General features: G+C 49.8%; 2 protein-coding genes across 2 annotated transcripts; both read left to right on the top strand.

The window, feature by feature from the left end:
- The first annotated feature begins 1455 nt into the window (after positions 1–1455).
- On the top strand, positions 1456–3692 carry LOC122384289 (C-type lectin domain family 4 member F-like). The gene has a single exon (XM_043371565.1). It carries the CDS (start codon positions 1527–1529, stop codon positions 3270–3272), a length of 1746 nt encoding a protein of 581 aa, XP_043227500.1. The 5' UTR covers positions 1456–1526; the 3' UTR covers positions 3273–3692.
- Positions 3693–6929: 3237 nt separating this feature from the next.
- Positions 6930–12694, top strand: LOC122384288. Its single transcript, XM_043371564.1, has 3 exons — positions 6930–7285; positions 9403–9558; positions 11164–12694. Exons 1-3 carry the CDS (start codon positions 7114–7116, stop codon positions 12306–12308), a joined length of 1473 nt encoding a protein of 490 aa, XP_043227499.1. The 5' UTR covers positions 6930–7113; the 3' UTR covers positions 12309–12694.
- Positions 12695–14256: the final 1562 nt, after the last annotated feature.

The raw sequence follows: 14256 nt of genomic DNA, 5'->3' as shown, positions 1-14256 counted from the left end.
AATGAGGACTACAATTGCCACCCGTTCCGTCGTTTCAATCTTCGAGGCATTCAAATCTTTCTCCTCCACGTCGCAACCCTTGATCCGGGCAGGACAGGCGACTATTTCCCATGCGGGCGGCCGCACCACAGCTCCTAAGGGAGCACACCCGTAGACGGGTGCAGTGAGTGCTTGGGGGGGGGGGGGGTCGGCCTGCCCAATTGGATGGGCTCAGCCCCAGTGTATCACAAGGATGCCTGCCCAGACCATTCTCTCCCTCTAATTCTGGTTGGTTGGTTTGGGTTAAGCACAAGTGCTAACCGGAACTCTCACGCTGTTCCAAGCGGTCAGGCAGCGGCAATGCCACGTGCATTGCCCGGGAATCGAACCCGGATGGCTGAATCTAGAGGCAAGGAACTTACCCCTGGACCAGAATGCTCCCCTCCCTCTAATTCTTATAATCCTCCCGGCTCTACAATGAACCGAAAGGGCCAAACCCATGACAAAACAAAACAAACAAGTTACGATTGGACGATTTCTTCATGATTTTACCAGAGAATACAAGCTAACGTGAATAATTGGGATGCCCCTGTCCTTGAGCTAGGGGAATCGCCGGCGAACGTCACTCGGGAGTTATGATAGATAAGAATGTAGTCGTTAAAAGTGTCATAAGAACAAAAACGTCATCAATACCCCATGACCAAGGAATGGTTGGAGTTGGTGCCAAAGTCTGACCTTTTTTTGGCGATTGCTCAAAACGTAGGTAGGCATCTGCGATAGAGCTGATCTTTGACCACATAACCTGGCTCTTAGACAAACAAGACACTTAAGCGCCATTCATGTTTTAAGTTCAGTTAAGCTTACCCGTCGCTTTCTTTTATGTGCAATATGTAACGTGTCTACAATCTACATATATGAAATTGAAAGTTAAGGGCTTGAAAGAGGAATGTAAGCCATATAAGGAAGACAGACATCTTTTCTTAACAGTGATGCTTTGTAAATGGAGATATATTTTGAAACGAAAATTCAGAACTACGTGGTGTTTCTGAGAAAACCATTGCATTGGATTGCATTCTTGTCATACAACAATGATAGTTTTTTTTTTGCTATCATTGTTCCTCGGTGTGATGCTTCATTCCATTCTTAGGCGGAACACTGGAACTGCGCATAATTTGCATGCAAAATTTATATCTAATTTAAATTTAGGTAGGACCTATTTTTGTGTTTGTAAATGCAATATTCGAACTCAAACACGCGATGTATCTGACTATAATTGCAACAGTTCAGCTCACTCGGGTCAACTAAACATGTCTGCCTTGTCTTCAGAACGTGGGAATGCCAAGGACATATAAACGAGGGCTGTGACTGTGACTCCCCCGAAGGGGAGGGGTGGGGGAGGAACAAAATCTGACACACCACAGCTGGTTACACGGGAATCACCCTTCAATATACACAGACATCATTGAGCATAACTGCACAGCCCTCGAGCCGGCTCCGGCGTCAGACGTTGGTCAGTTGTGAGCCAGCTGAGCGTCGGAGGACTCACCATGGAGCTCGTCCTGCTGACGCTTAGCGTGTTCATGCTGAGATCAGCCGCCACCCTCGACGACGCTGATTTCGGCCTCGCCGCTGCCGAAAGGATTCCTACAACGGAAGACCCTGACTTGGAGATAATACCGAGCCTCCTCAGCAGTGGAAGCTATGATCCAGTTGTCAGCTCGACAGTTGCCACCATCAACATGAGCGCTGAGGCTGAAGCCAGTGAAGGTATCTACACCACAAGCAGTGTTGACGTTGGTGGTTCGTCTAAGTCCTACGTCGGGAGTGATTTTGGTCACGCCAACGCCAGCTTTGAACCAACCGCCCATCCTGCAGTTGCCTCCACCAGTTCTGGTCTCCTCACCAACGCCAGCTCTGATCCAGCTGCCAATCTTGCAGCCGCTTCTGACAGTCCTGCCCTCATCGTGGTTCCAGCTGCCAATCTTGCAGCCGCTTCTGACAGTCCTGCCCTTATCGTCAACGCCAGCTCTGTTCCAGCCGCCAATCTTGCAGCTGCTTTTGACAGTCCTGGTCTTACTGTCAACGCCAGCTTTGATACGCCTGCACGTTCTACCTCCACTGGACTCGCCGCCACGGGAGCCGATCCCGCTACTCGTTCCACAGCTGCCGCCAGTTTTGGCCTCACTGGGACGAGATCCCGTCTAGCCCACATGCTGTTCCACGTGCTGAAGAAGACCTGCTCCGAAGGCGCTGCACAAGGCATGACCAAGGAATTGGGAAAGGAGCAGAACCGCATCAATGAGCTACACGACGACCTGTTACGTGAAGTTAATTCAAGTTTCGTTAATCTTCAGGGGCAGCTCCAAGAACATTCTGCGCATCTGCAGGATCAGCGCAGTGGACTGATGTCAGATCTGGATGACCTGGTCACCTCAGAGCGGAACAGACAAGTAGACGCCATCCAAGGCCAGTACCGGCAACACCGGGCGCATCTCCAGGAGCTGTTTCAGCCCATCACGCCGCTCCTGAACCAGCTGGTTGAAAACGGTGAGCGTCAGATGACCAGCCTCCAGACTCAGCTGACATCAAGCGAGCAGCGTCTAAGTAGTCGGATGGACGATATTCAAAATCAGGAAGATGAGCAGTCGTCAGTTTTCAGGAGCCTTGTGACATCCAGTCAGAGCCTTAATGAACTCTTAGAAGATCTGCAAGCACAGCAGCAGCAAATGACAGCGGTTCAACGTCACCAAGAGCAAGAGATGTCCTCCTTGAAGGACCTGCTGACATCCACGGCGGCCAACACTGAGAAGCAGTTGAAGGATCTGCAGAACCATCTGAGCTCCGTTCAGAACATGCTAAGAAGCCCCGCCCGACAAGCCTGTCCGGACGGCTGGATCCGACACAGCGACGGCTGCTACATCATCTCTTCCAGTAGGGCATCCTGGACATCTGCCAAGCGACTCTGCTCGTCAATGGACAGTCGTTCGCAGCTGGCGTCAGTTCACAGGGAGAACGACGACCTCGTCACATCCCTGGCTTCGTCGGCCGGGGAGTCTGTCTGGATCGGACTCACCAGAAGAAGCTCATCCAGAAGCACAACTCGGTGGGCCTGGGTGGACGGCTCCCCGCTTGACTTTACCAATTGGGCTTCCGGAGAGCCCAACAACGGTCGTGGTTTCTGGAGCCGCGATAGTGGCAACGAGAACTGTGTTTTGTTGCGGAGTTCGGGTGTTTGGAACGACGAGGGATGCGCCGAGGTGAAAAGATTCATGTGTCAAATCACGCTGAAATAGCGGGATTTATTGCAGCAGTCAAATCTGACGAACTTCCTGCCAGCGCTTTGTTTTCCTCGCAATCTATTTACGCTTTGGGTTGCTCCGTCTGGCGCTTTCATGTGATGATTCATGTCGCAAATAAAATCATTGTTCGAACGATACGCAAGTACAGCTCATGTGTAAGCGCAACGTTGACGTTGAGGACACGTAACAGTGATATTTAGGTAGTGACATGAATGCATTGCTTGTCCGCTTTAGCAATCGCTACGAAGTAGACTTGGGATGATCATTGATCATACCCATGTACGGGGAGTTTCTGCTTGATGTTTTAAGATATAAACAAAACATTATGATATAATGTTCAATAATAAAAAGCTATGTATGCATGCCTATTGTCTATGCTAGTTATGTCCTGCGAATACAAGGTGCCATAATTCGTTCATCGTATTTCACTCGCCCACAAAAGGTTATGCAGTTATGCATGGTACAGTCGTGTACAGGTTGATGGTCCCCTACTCTTTATCCACCGGGTTCCTATGGCTCAGCATTGGCAGCAGCCGCCTGGTACCGGTAGGCTGTGCCGTATGACCCGAGAGTGAAGCGGCACAGTCTACCCACGCCGTTTGACATCGGCTCGGGTCGCCGGGTGGAGCGCTTTGTAGACCAGCTGTCGCGTCAGACCAGCGCGGGGGGAGGGGCTCGTCTCGGTGGTTGGCGTGGGCTGGCGAGTGGTGTGGGGCGTGTTGGTGGGCCATGGGGGCTGGTCGGGTGTGTGTGGTCACTTCCTGCATTGCACATTTTGCGTCGCTTAACAATTGCATTCCTGTTTTTGCTAAGCACAATGCACGGAAGACCCAGCGAATATAATTTGCTTGCGCATTGTGCAAAACGTGATTTGGCACGGTATCGAGGCAACCATAGGTCTTGTGCCACATACATGCATGATCACCTGTCCGTGCTTCTATCCTCAGGATACAGAAATCCTTCTCCTCCACGCCACCACCCCCTGCCGGGCTGGACAGGCAACTTTATCTCATGCGGGCTGCTCCCTTGGAGCGGCACCGCTGCTCCCGAGGGAGCGCACCCCGTAGCCGGGTGCAGTGAGTGCCTTGGGGCTGGGTGGCCTGTCTTCGGACGGGCTCAGCCCCGGCGACTCACTAGGGTGCCTGCCCAGACCAATGTCTCCCCCTAATTCCTATCATCCTTCCGGCTCTGCAATGGTCTTGTCGACCGAAAGGGCCTAACCCAACAAAAAAAAAAAAAACATGCATGATATTTAGGCAATACGCTTATGAAAATGGTAGATTGATCGGATTGATCCTGGATGTCAATTCGTATGCTAAATGTCGACATGTATTAAATGAACGAATGAATGAATGAATCAATCAATCGACAATCGACATGTAGATATAAAACCGTATAAAGGGCTCGCAACCACTAAAATCAAACCAGACCCTAACTCGGAAAAGTAGCCGGAGCCCCGATGAGGCTCGAACCGGGACTCCACGTTGAACGTTTTACCAATGATCCATCATCATTCCACCAAGCTAGAGCGACCGGCACCCTAAACCACAAAAACACTCATTGACTTTGCTGCCGACCTCCCGGCCCCGCCGCCCGTCCGGCCAGACTTTGCCCCGCCTATGGCCACCATCCGGTGTAGCTCAGCGTAGGAGCGCTAGGCTGTCAAACTGACCGGTAGTGAGAGGCCCGGTTCGAGACGCTTCGCGTGCTGGATGTTTATTTCTGTGTCCGAGGCTATGCGATTAGTCCACTTTTCAGAAAGATTATTTGGTGACAGGTCTGTTTTCTTTCTTTGCTGCAATTCATGAGGAGACCGTATGGACCCTTACCTGTCCTTCCGCACCCCACTTGGGAGATGGGTGTTTGAACCCCCCAGGGTTTTGTGAATATCTCTAAAGCGAATTTTTGGAGGGTGGATTACGATCGGTTCTGTGCGACAAGTGACCACACACACCCAGCCCCAGGTCCGCTCACTCACTCCCCACATCACCCCCGCCCCACACCACACTCCAGCCCGCCTCATCCACCGAGCCGAGCCAAATAGACAGGCCTGACCCTTACCCCCCCCCCCCCCAGCCGGTGTAACGCAGCGTGCGGTCAAATCGCTCTACCAGGCGACCCGAGCCGGTGTCATACAGCGTGGGCAGGCTGTGCCGCTTCACTCTCGGGTCATGCGGCACAGCCTACCGGTACCAGGCGGCTGCTGCCAATGCTGAACCATAGGAACCCGGTGGATAAAGAGTAGGGGACCATCGACCTGTACACGACTGTACCTACACATTGCAATTATATGAATATACGCTCTGTAGTTGTTCCACGTAAAATCATCTATGGCCAATACACTGTGCGCCTAGCTGCACCAACGTTATACAGTTAGCATTACCAGTGGCCCGGTGAGTGCTGACCACACCTTACAGTACACAGCGGCATGGTCGTTAGTCGTTACGGTTCCAGCGCAATATCCAAGTCGGCTCCTCAAAGCGAAATCCATCCTGTCGCTTGGCATCCATGCACACATACAAATATATTATGTATGTCCTGGCGCGGTGACCCAAGCTTGAAACTTGCCAGAACTAACCAGTTTCTGCATGCTTTATTTTCCTCGTTTGTCAAAGAGAGGTGATACGATCCCTAGACATGCCTTTTGCATTCCTGAGCTAAAGCGAAAATCGGCGACCATATACTAGTAGGTATAATTATGCAGCTCGTTACGAGTAGAAGCATAAGTGACCAGTGATGTAATTTGTAAGCCATTTCTATCGGTCGATGCAATTTCTCAGAAGATGAAACACATGACACAATTCATGTTTTTGTATATCAAGGCGGCCTTGGACGTTGCGTTGGACAGGTTACCCCCCCCCCGCAACAAAAATTCCAGAAAACTCTGCATTACGATTCCTCATGTGCTAGTTGCTACTATGCGGTTTAAACTTTCAAGCACTAAAAAGTTGCTGAATTTTCTTTCATTCGTAGAAAAAACGGTAAATTAAATCGATGTCGGGGGCCGCGGGGTAGGGGGCCTTTCCCCAAATACCTCCCCCTTTGGATTCACTAGTGCAGCGGATTGCTAAGAGTGCACTGACGCCTATTCATGCGCCATATCTGAGGACTAAGGAGACATTCAAAAGTTCCCAGTGCTTCCTTATAAGTGACGAAATGGTTATTAGAGGAATAGCTACCTACTTAGCTGGGATGATTTCAGCTTGCTGTCATACATGTTCAATGGTGGTGTCATTTTCAGAAAATGTAAGTCAAATGTTCGTCCAATATCCGGATAGTTTCGTCGACTGTCCGTCCAAAAATGTCCAAGCCAGCCATTTGTCTAAAAGTGCCCGAAAACTACGCAATTATTTGTTAATATTTGTTTTCCAAACACACTTAAATTCGTTATTCAATTTGCTTTTAACGCACTATTACCAGCCCAAAAATGGTTATCATATCAAGATCTTAGTTTTATAGTAGGTACATATATTCGTCTTCAATGCAATAAACGATTACATTATAAAAAGGCTGAGGTGTGGTAAGTGACTGTCCAATCTTGTCCAAAGCCTCTGTCCGACCAAATTCCGAATTGGAGATTGAACAAAATTGTAATTCCGAAGGTCCGAATTCCGACTGGCACCACTAACAGCCAAGCACGCGAAGTGTCGCAGTGCGCGCCGCTCCACCGACGCGTGGTGCACCGGCGCGCCGTCGCTGCGTTTGGGGCAGACCGCAGCGGGGGCCGGTCACGCCCGGTCCTGGCACCGGGGCACTCTCAAAGCACACACACACACCTGAGGCGTGCTACTCACCTTAGAGCGGTCACCTGTGACCTTAGAAGGCCTGCCGAACCATGGCAGGACTGCGACTCTGCCGGGTGTCCGTTCTCGTCTGGCTGACGCTACAGGTCGCCGACAGAGGCCTCGCGCAGATGGCTGCCGATTCGAGACTTCAGCCATTTTACGAGGAGCCCAGGACCTTCTGGCCAGACGGACTCAGCCACAGCTTCCAGAACACAGATCAGTGTGAGTATTGTGACACCGTGCTACTGAAACGACGCGCTGAAACCGAAGTATGGGCTGACCTCCATGATCTTTTGTTAGTCCATCAGTTTATATGCCAGACGGATTTTGTTGGGGGAAGGCGTAGTGGGAGGCATTTTCTTGGTTACGTTTACGATGCATTACAGTGTCGTGGTATTTTTGATTTAGACCATAATTTTGTCGAAAATTGAAATTAAGATCATAAAGTCGAGTGTGAGACAAAGTTAAACGAATCCCATACCTAACTCAAACAATGTAAGACGTAAGTTATATACCTACACAATAAATAGTTCGTTATTCGGAAAGGCAAAACTTCACCTGTGCCTTGGATGCTATCATTATTTTTCATATGAAGTCGCGGGCCCGGGGGGCGTTTTTCGCCCCCCCCCCTGGCGAATATTTGCGATAGCTCCCGAACGCTTAGGGATAGGAAAGCAAAACTTTCAGTACCTTTTCCCCATCAATTTGACATCTTTTGCGGTAAAAAATTTGGACCTAGCCCCCTTGATGACGTCATAAGGTCCATTTTTCTAGACCCCTGCACGGCAAACTTCGGCGTCACAGACGCAAACTTCAAATAGCTGCTAAAAATAGAGTTTTAGAGATAAAGACAAATTACGAGCACGGTTCTGTAGCGTTTGACCTAGAGAAAAATAGAAAAATAGTTTTGGTGACCTGAGGTCAGAGGTCAGGTCAGCGACCCCGAAATGTGGTTTTAGTTTTTCGCAAATAACTTCGACAAAAATGGTCCTAGAGCTACGGCAGTGGTACCATCGCATTCGCCTTGTCAAGCCGCGTCGAATGATATATATTTTGTTCGGAAAAGGTCAAGTTTTATGTTGACCTCATGTGACCTCGAATGACCTCTGGTTGACCTTGACACATGAAAGGTCGTTTATGATGGATTTGTACCCGCTGATCACGAATCTGGCATCTATTTTCCTCTAAGCCTTCATTTAGAGCTTCCGGATGGCAAAATTGTCTTATTTATTATTACTAACTTGAATTAGTGAAATAGCCTCTAGCAGGGATACTCTTCTGTGACCTTGACCTTTGAGCAGCCTTGTATCGTAAGAGGAACCACAAATAGGGAGCTGATAAGCCTCAAAACATTTCAAAACATCTTGAAAGTTAGCACTCAAGATGTGCGAAAAAGTGCCAAGTTTGAGGTCAATTTTGAGCGTGACCTTGACCTTGACCTTTGATTTTGAGCACATTTTCGGTATCCTCAGATTCTCTTCTTTCGTTTGACACCCAATTTTGCCGGTTTGATGCCGCCTGCCGTCCTCTAGAAGGCTTACTTTGAGATCACTACACATGTGCCGGTTTTTGCCTTTGACCTTGACCTCTGACCTTGAAAATTGACCTGAGGTCAAAAATTTTAGGCGCTTTAGAATTGTCTCGTAAGGACCTTTCGTTTGGTATCGCTTTTGTTTCCGTAGCTCCCTTATTTACGGAGTAAGACAGGGGGCGAAAAACGCCCCCCCCCCGGGCTGCGGTGGTTGGCATTACCCCTCGGGCCCGGCCGGGTTAAGTTGCACACTGAACAGCCCCTATGGCATAGTCACAAAGGCAAAAATCTATTAGGAAGAAATGGAAGGATGCTTTTTTACTACTGCTTTTATCGTTTCATTTTTTATCATTTGAAACTCCAAGATCACATTTTAATAAACTGGCTTACCCGTGGTATCTTGTGCAAGGAAATTAATTAAAATCTTAAAAATACGCGCAATAGCAATGCTCGGATGAATTTCATTTTTTCAAAATTGGCAAAAATTGACGCATCGCTGAGGTAATTTTAGACTATCCTGATACATTTTTACACTGTATGGAGTGAGGGGTATGGAATGGATTGTACCTAATAATAACAAGTCTATAGTGACTCAGCTGCTATTTGTAGAGAAAAAATGAAAGGAATGAGACTTTTTCTTCCAAACAGGCGCGGACACCATAAATCATTATTCCATGTGTTTAAGAATAATTGTGTTGTCATAAACGATATTTTCCCGCCATTTTGTATTTCTATCATTCCATTATATGTCACTCCAACCGTTTCCAGCTTCTGCACCGCAGCCGTCTGAGTATTGTCTCACCGCCAGGTTTGTGTCTGGCCATGTGTCAGGCGCGGCCCAACTGTCTTGGAGTGGCCTACAATGTCGCCGGCGGCGACTGTCACCTCTCGGCCCGGCCTCCTATGTACAACAACACCAAACCCTCGGACCAGCCCTGGCTGTTCACACACCGCGCAGGCCAAGGTAGGGAGGATCGCCAGATTCTTGCCTAGCTTCTCTCCAATCACGGTAATGTCAGCGGCCATCGCATTCTGTGGACAGGTCTGCGCGGATATCACAGACGTATTACTTTTCTCCACGATGTTTGTTTGTATGTTTGTTTGTTTGGTGTTAAGGGACCAAATGGCAGCAAGCTGGGAGTTTTAAGCTGTTAAACCTAGTTGAGTTACACATGGATCTGCCCGTAAACGTACCATGTGTAGAGAGCCGAAATGGGATTCACTAAGGTCGTCGGATATTCATTGCGACAACTGTCTTCGCATGCTAATTCATTGGTTGTTACCTTTCGCGCGCCGTCAGCGCACAGGAATAGACACTGCATCATAAGTGTAGGGCAAACAAATTTGAGCTTCGTATATGGGCGGTCTTACATTTTCTTACGCTTTCATCACAAAAGAAAAAGTGCATCAATTACGGCTATGCATTTGGTGGGCCCGTCAAAACGCATTTGCCCGACTCAACGTGCCGAAGTTTGGAGAGCTACCTAATTGCAAACTAACAAAATTTGGAGAACCCGAAGTATTCTCATGTCATGGGTAACTGATAAAATGTCGATGCTGTTGATAACAGTCGTAAGCCTGTGAATATGCATGGAAGCCTTTGGACCTACGAGTATATCTGCTATGTGGATGGAGGAGTAACGAGACTACATACCTAGCCACTATCGACTATCCAGGCCAGGCTTTTTTACATATAGGAGTAGGTATGCAATCCTGCACGGCTGCAAAATTAGCATCTTCAAGTGAACGTAAGTGAGCGTACGAGTGTGTCACGATTTGTTTTTCAAACCAATCTACCGAGGTGCCTTAATGGAAGTGCTCAGCGAGTTTTAAAAACGCTTTCTTTGGACATTTGGCGCTATATTCCAGAACCAAACGCATGTAGGCATATGTTAATGGCCATCGACGGGGTAATAAAATGTCTGCGGTCCATTGAACATGAGGCACTACCAGCGCATTCGACTATTATACGAGCAGACCGCAAAGAGGTTTTACCCTGTCTGCTGCGGCGCAAATAAAAGCATCGGTAGTTGTTAACTATGTATGTAGCCTAAAATGCATTTGACACGTTCACTATTCTGTCTTTATTGCTAAAGAACTCTCTGTCTAACATTGCTTTTATTGCTGATGAAATACGTTCTTCTTGAACTACTTGGTTGCAGTTTCAAGTAGAGGTAATATTTGGAAGTGGCTGACTCAGGAAACTTAGGTATGCGATCCGAGCCATTGGGCACCACTCTGTTTGTATACGCTAGTTTGCTGCCTGGATTGCATGTGTTTTAGGAAGCATTGCCCAGTCAGGATCCTTGTAGGTCGGTAAGCACTGAGCCTCTTAGTCGATTACTCATAAGTCGCAGTTGATTACCTCATGCCGTCATCACGAAAGATTTGCGGACTGAGTGCCGCTGACCTTCAAAGGGTCACGGATGGTAGGCGGCGTCAAATATAGGCTGACTGTGATTGGCCAGTCCTCCAAGCTAATGCTGCCGCTGTAGGAGTTTTTATCAGGGAATAAATTTTATAGTTTAGCTGCTTTTCTCGGCGTCTGACCGGCCGCCTGCCCTCTCAGGGATGCCCGGAGACAAGTGCACGACGGTGGACGACTGTTCCGCCATGGTGGGGCCGGCGGTATGCCAAGACGGCGTCTGCGCCTGCGCCGAGAACATGCGGACCCTGCTCAATGCCTGCCTGCTGCCTACAACCGGGGTGCCCTTCACGGGGCAAGTGTCGGCCATCCCGGACCGCAGCTCGCTGCTCGGCTCTGTTACGGCAAACTCTGCGGAGCAGTGTCCCTCGCGCTGCAGGTGGAGGCCCAACTGTCTACTAGTCCGTGCTGTCGACGACGGTGCAGGAGGTGTGCTCTGCGAGCTCTTCTCGCGGGTCCAGGCCAGTTCCTCGATGAATGCAGCTGACGTTGACAGCGGAGTGCAGGCGATCAAGTTTCCTCGCCCCGCCGGATCACCTCCCGAGCACTACGTCGAAGGTCCTGCTGGATACTTCGCTCTGAAGAACACGACCCTTCTCACCGCGCCTGACGCACACCGAGCCTGTGCTGAGGAGGGCGGCATCCTCTACCCGGCGGAGTCTCGCGAACACATCCTCTCCGTTGTGCGGGATCTGATGTCCGTCCAATCACCTCACCTCGCGGGGGGCACGGCGCAATACCAGCGTCGCGGGGTCTTTGTCGGCCTCGATGACACGCTCACCTTCACCAGCCAGCGGTCGACGTTCGTCTCGAGTCGCAGTGGCACCGTCACTGAGCTGCACTGGTCACCCGGTGAGCCCAACTCGGACCAGTCATCCTGCGTTTACGTCAACATTGACAGCGACTACCATCTCAACGACATAGCGTGCGGCGCGCAGCTCTTCTCCATGTGCCAGTTTGTCGGTCGGGACGAGGCGGTCGGCCGCAGCTGGGAGCGGGACGCTGCCGGGATGACGCTGCACCTGGGCAGCGTGTTCCAGCTGCACTCGGTGAGGTACGAGGGCGGGCAGACGAGGCAGGCCGAGGTGCGCGTCACGGTGTCGCTGCCGGACGGCGGCGAGATGCCGTGCGCGACAGCCGCCGCCGAGCTGGCGGCGCCGCTGCACTTCAGCCGCCAGCTGGTCTGTCAGCCGGCCGTGTTCGCCAGCAGCGTTCACCTGAGGTTCGAGGGCAATCAGGTGGTGACCGGTCACCCGTCCGTGTTCGCCACGTGGCTGTACGACCCGTGATCGGTGTGTACGACCCGGGGCAGGTGTTGTACGACCAGTATCGAGACTGCACGACCTGTGACCGGTGTCGTAAAGTACGACCAATGAGTGGCACTGTACTTCAAACTAGTGGTCAATAACCACCGTTTGCAGCTCTGATTTCCCCAGAGACCGGACGACCGCTTGCTTTTGGGTGCCGTGCCCTTGATTTAGCGATAAAAGCTACCTACATATTTTCTGTGCTGTGCGTTTAGTTCTCTGTAAACGTTTCAGATAGTCATCAAACAGCAATGTGTTATGCTAGCAATATGTTTGTTTAAAGTTATCTTGCTTTGGTACCTATACCATTGATATTGAGAGCAGATACTGTGTTATCAAGATGCGTTTTAATAAATTTGAATCAAAAACTTTGTTAGTGAAAATATGAAAAGCTACAAAAAACGTTTACAAATCGTACAAGCCATATGAGTTTTCAAAGGCACGTGATATAAGCCTATATGCGTATGTTTTCTAGCATTCTGATTTGCATGGTGAATGTCGTAGGAAAACTAATTATATATGCATATGCAGCGCGACGTACAGTCACCAGCACTTGCTACTAATCACCTCGTTTTTGTTAAGTAGTTTGAAGACCGATCAATTGTCAGTCGCGCAAGATACGTCAAACGATCCGTTTGGTCCTCCGAGTTTCGAATATCTAACTTGCTTTTGTACCTATATTCGAAGCATTTTGGGATGGGGAGCCAAAAAACCTCTTTTCTGCCCTAAAGTGTGCCCCAAGAAGTCGTAGAACCTAGCCCCGCCTCTGATCCACAGACCACTAGTGCCATCTCTTGTCAGCCGAACAAGCCGCAGAAGTAAATAATGTCACGTGATCTTTGCACACGCTACAATTACTACGCAGCTGTAGTGGGGGAAGCGGGGTGGAGGCGTGGAGAGGGACGCGATCGGTCGGCTGGGGTCAGGTCGCCGAGGTCAGAGGTCATCCGCCGGAGGGTGTTTGAGCGGTTGGGCCGTGTGGGCTGGGGCCTGCGGAGTGGGGAGCGCCTGGACCTGTCTGGAAACAAGCCCTACAACGCTGTGACAGTCGAGAATATTGTGAGGAAAGAGAGAGAGAGAGAGAGAGAGAGAGAGAGAGAGAGAGAGAGAGAGGGAGATGGAGGGAGAGAGAGAGAGGGAGAGAGAGAAAGAGAGAGGAGAGAGAGGGAGATGGAGAGGGAGAGAGAGGAGAGAGAAAGAGAGAGGAGAGAGAGAAAGAGAGAGAGAGGAGAGAGAGAGAGAGGGGAGACAGAGAGAAATAGAGAGAGAGAGAGAGAGCCAGAGAGAGAGAGAGCGCGAGAGAGAGAGAGAGAGCGAGAGAGAGAGCGAGAGAGAGAGAGAGAGAGAGAGAGAGAGAGAGAGAGCGAGAGCGAGAGCGAGAGCGAGAGAGAGAGAGAGAGAGAGAGAGAGAGAGAGAGAGAGAGAGAGAGAGAGAGAGAGAGAGAGAGAGAGAGAGAGAGAGAGAGAGCGAAAGCGAGAGAGAGGGAGCTAAGAAAGACTGGAGGGAACGGATAAGGACGGGAGGAGAGAAAAGAGAGAGAGAAAAAACTGAAAAGGAAAACCAGAGAGGGTAAAATGATAAAGAGGGCAGTGGGTAAATCAGTGAGAGGGAGCGAGAGAGGAAATATTTAGTTGTGTCAGCTTGTTTCACATGTAAAATGCAAATTTGCTTTCCATCATTACAGCTTCGGATTGGAAATTAAATCTTAGCTTCCTTGTGATAAACCCACGTTCGGACGGGATGCAGTAGCGGTAGAACACCTTCAATTAAGGGGGGGGGGGGGGGCTCTGCCGACTTTTGGTCCTATTATTTCCATGCAACGCTCATAGGGCTAATGTTGAAATGCCAAAATCAAAGGGGGGAACGGTGCCCCGGTGCCTTCCCCATTCCGCCGCCTATGACTTTGTTTGTTTGTTTTGTTGGGTTAGG

The sequence above is a fragment of the Amphibalanus amphitrite genome, unplaced genomic scaffold (genome assembly GCF_019059575.1).
Source record: "Amphibalanus amphitrite isolate SeventyFive unplaced genomic scaffold, NRLGWU_Aamphi_draft 000185F_arrow, whole genome shotgun sequence".
Classification (NCBI taxonomy): domain Eukaryota; kingdom Metazoa; phylum Arthropoda; class Thecostraca; order Balanomorpha; family Balanidae; genus Amphibalanus; species Amphibalanus amphitrite.
The sequence above is the reverse complement of the archived record's forward strand: the minus strand, read 5'-3'. Positions and strand labels throughout refer to the sequence as shown.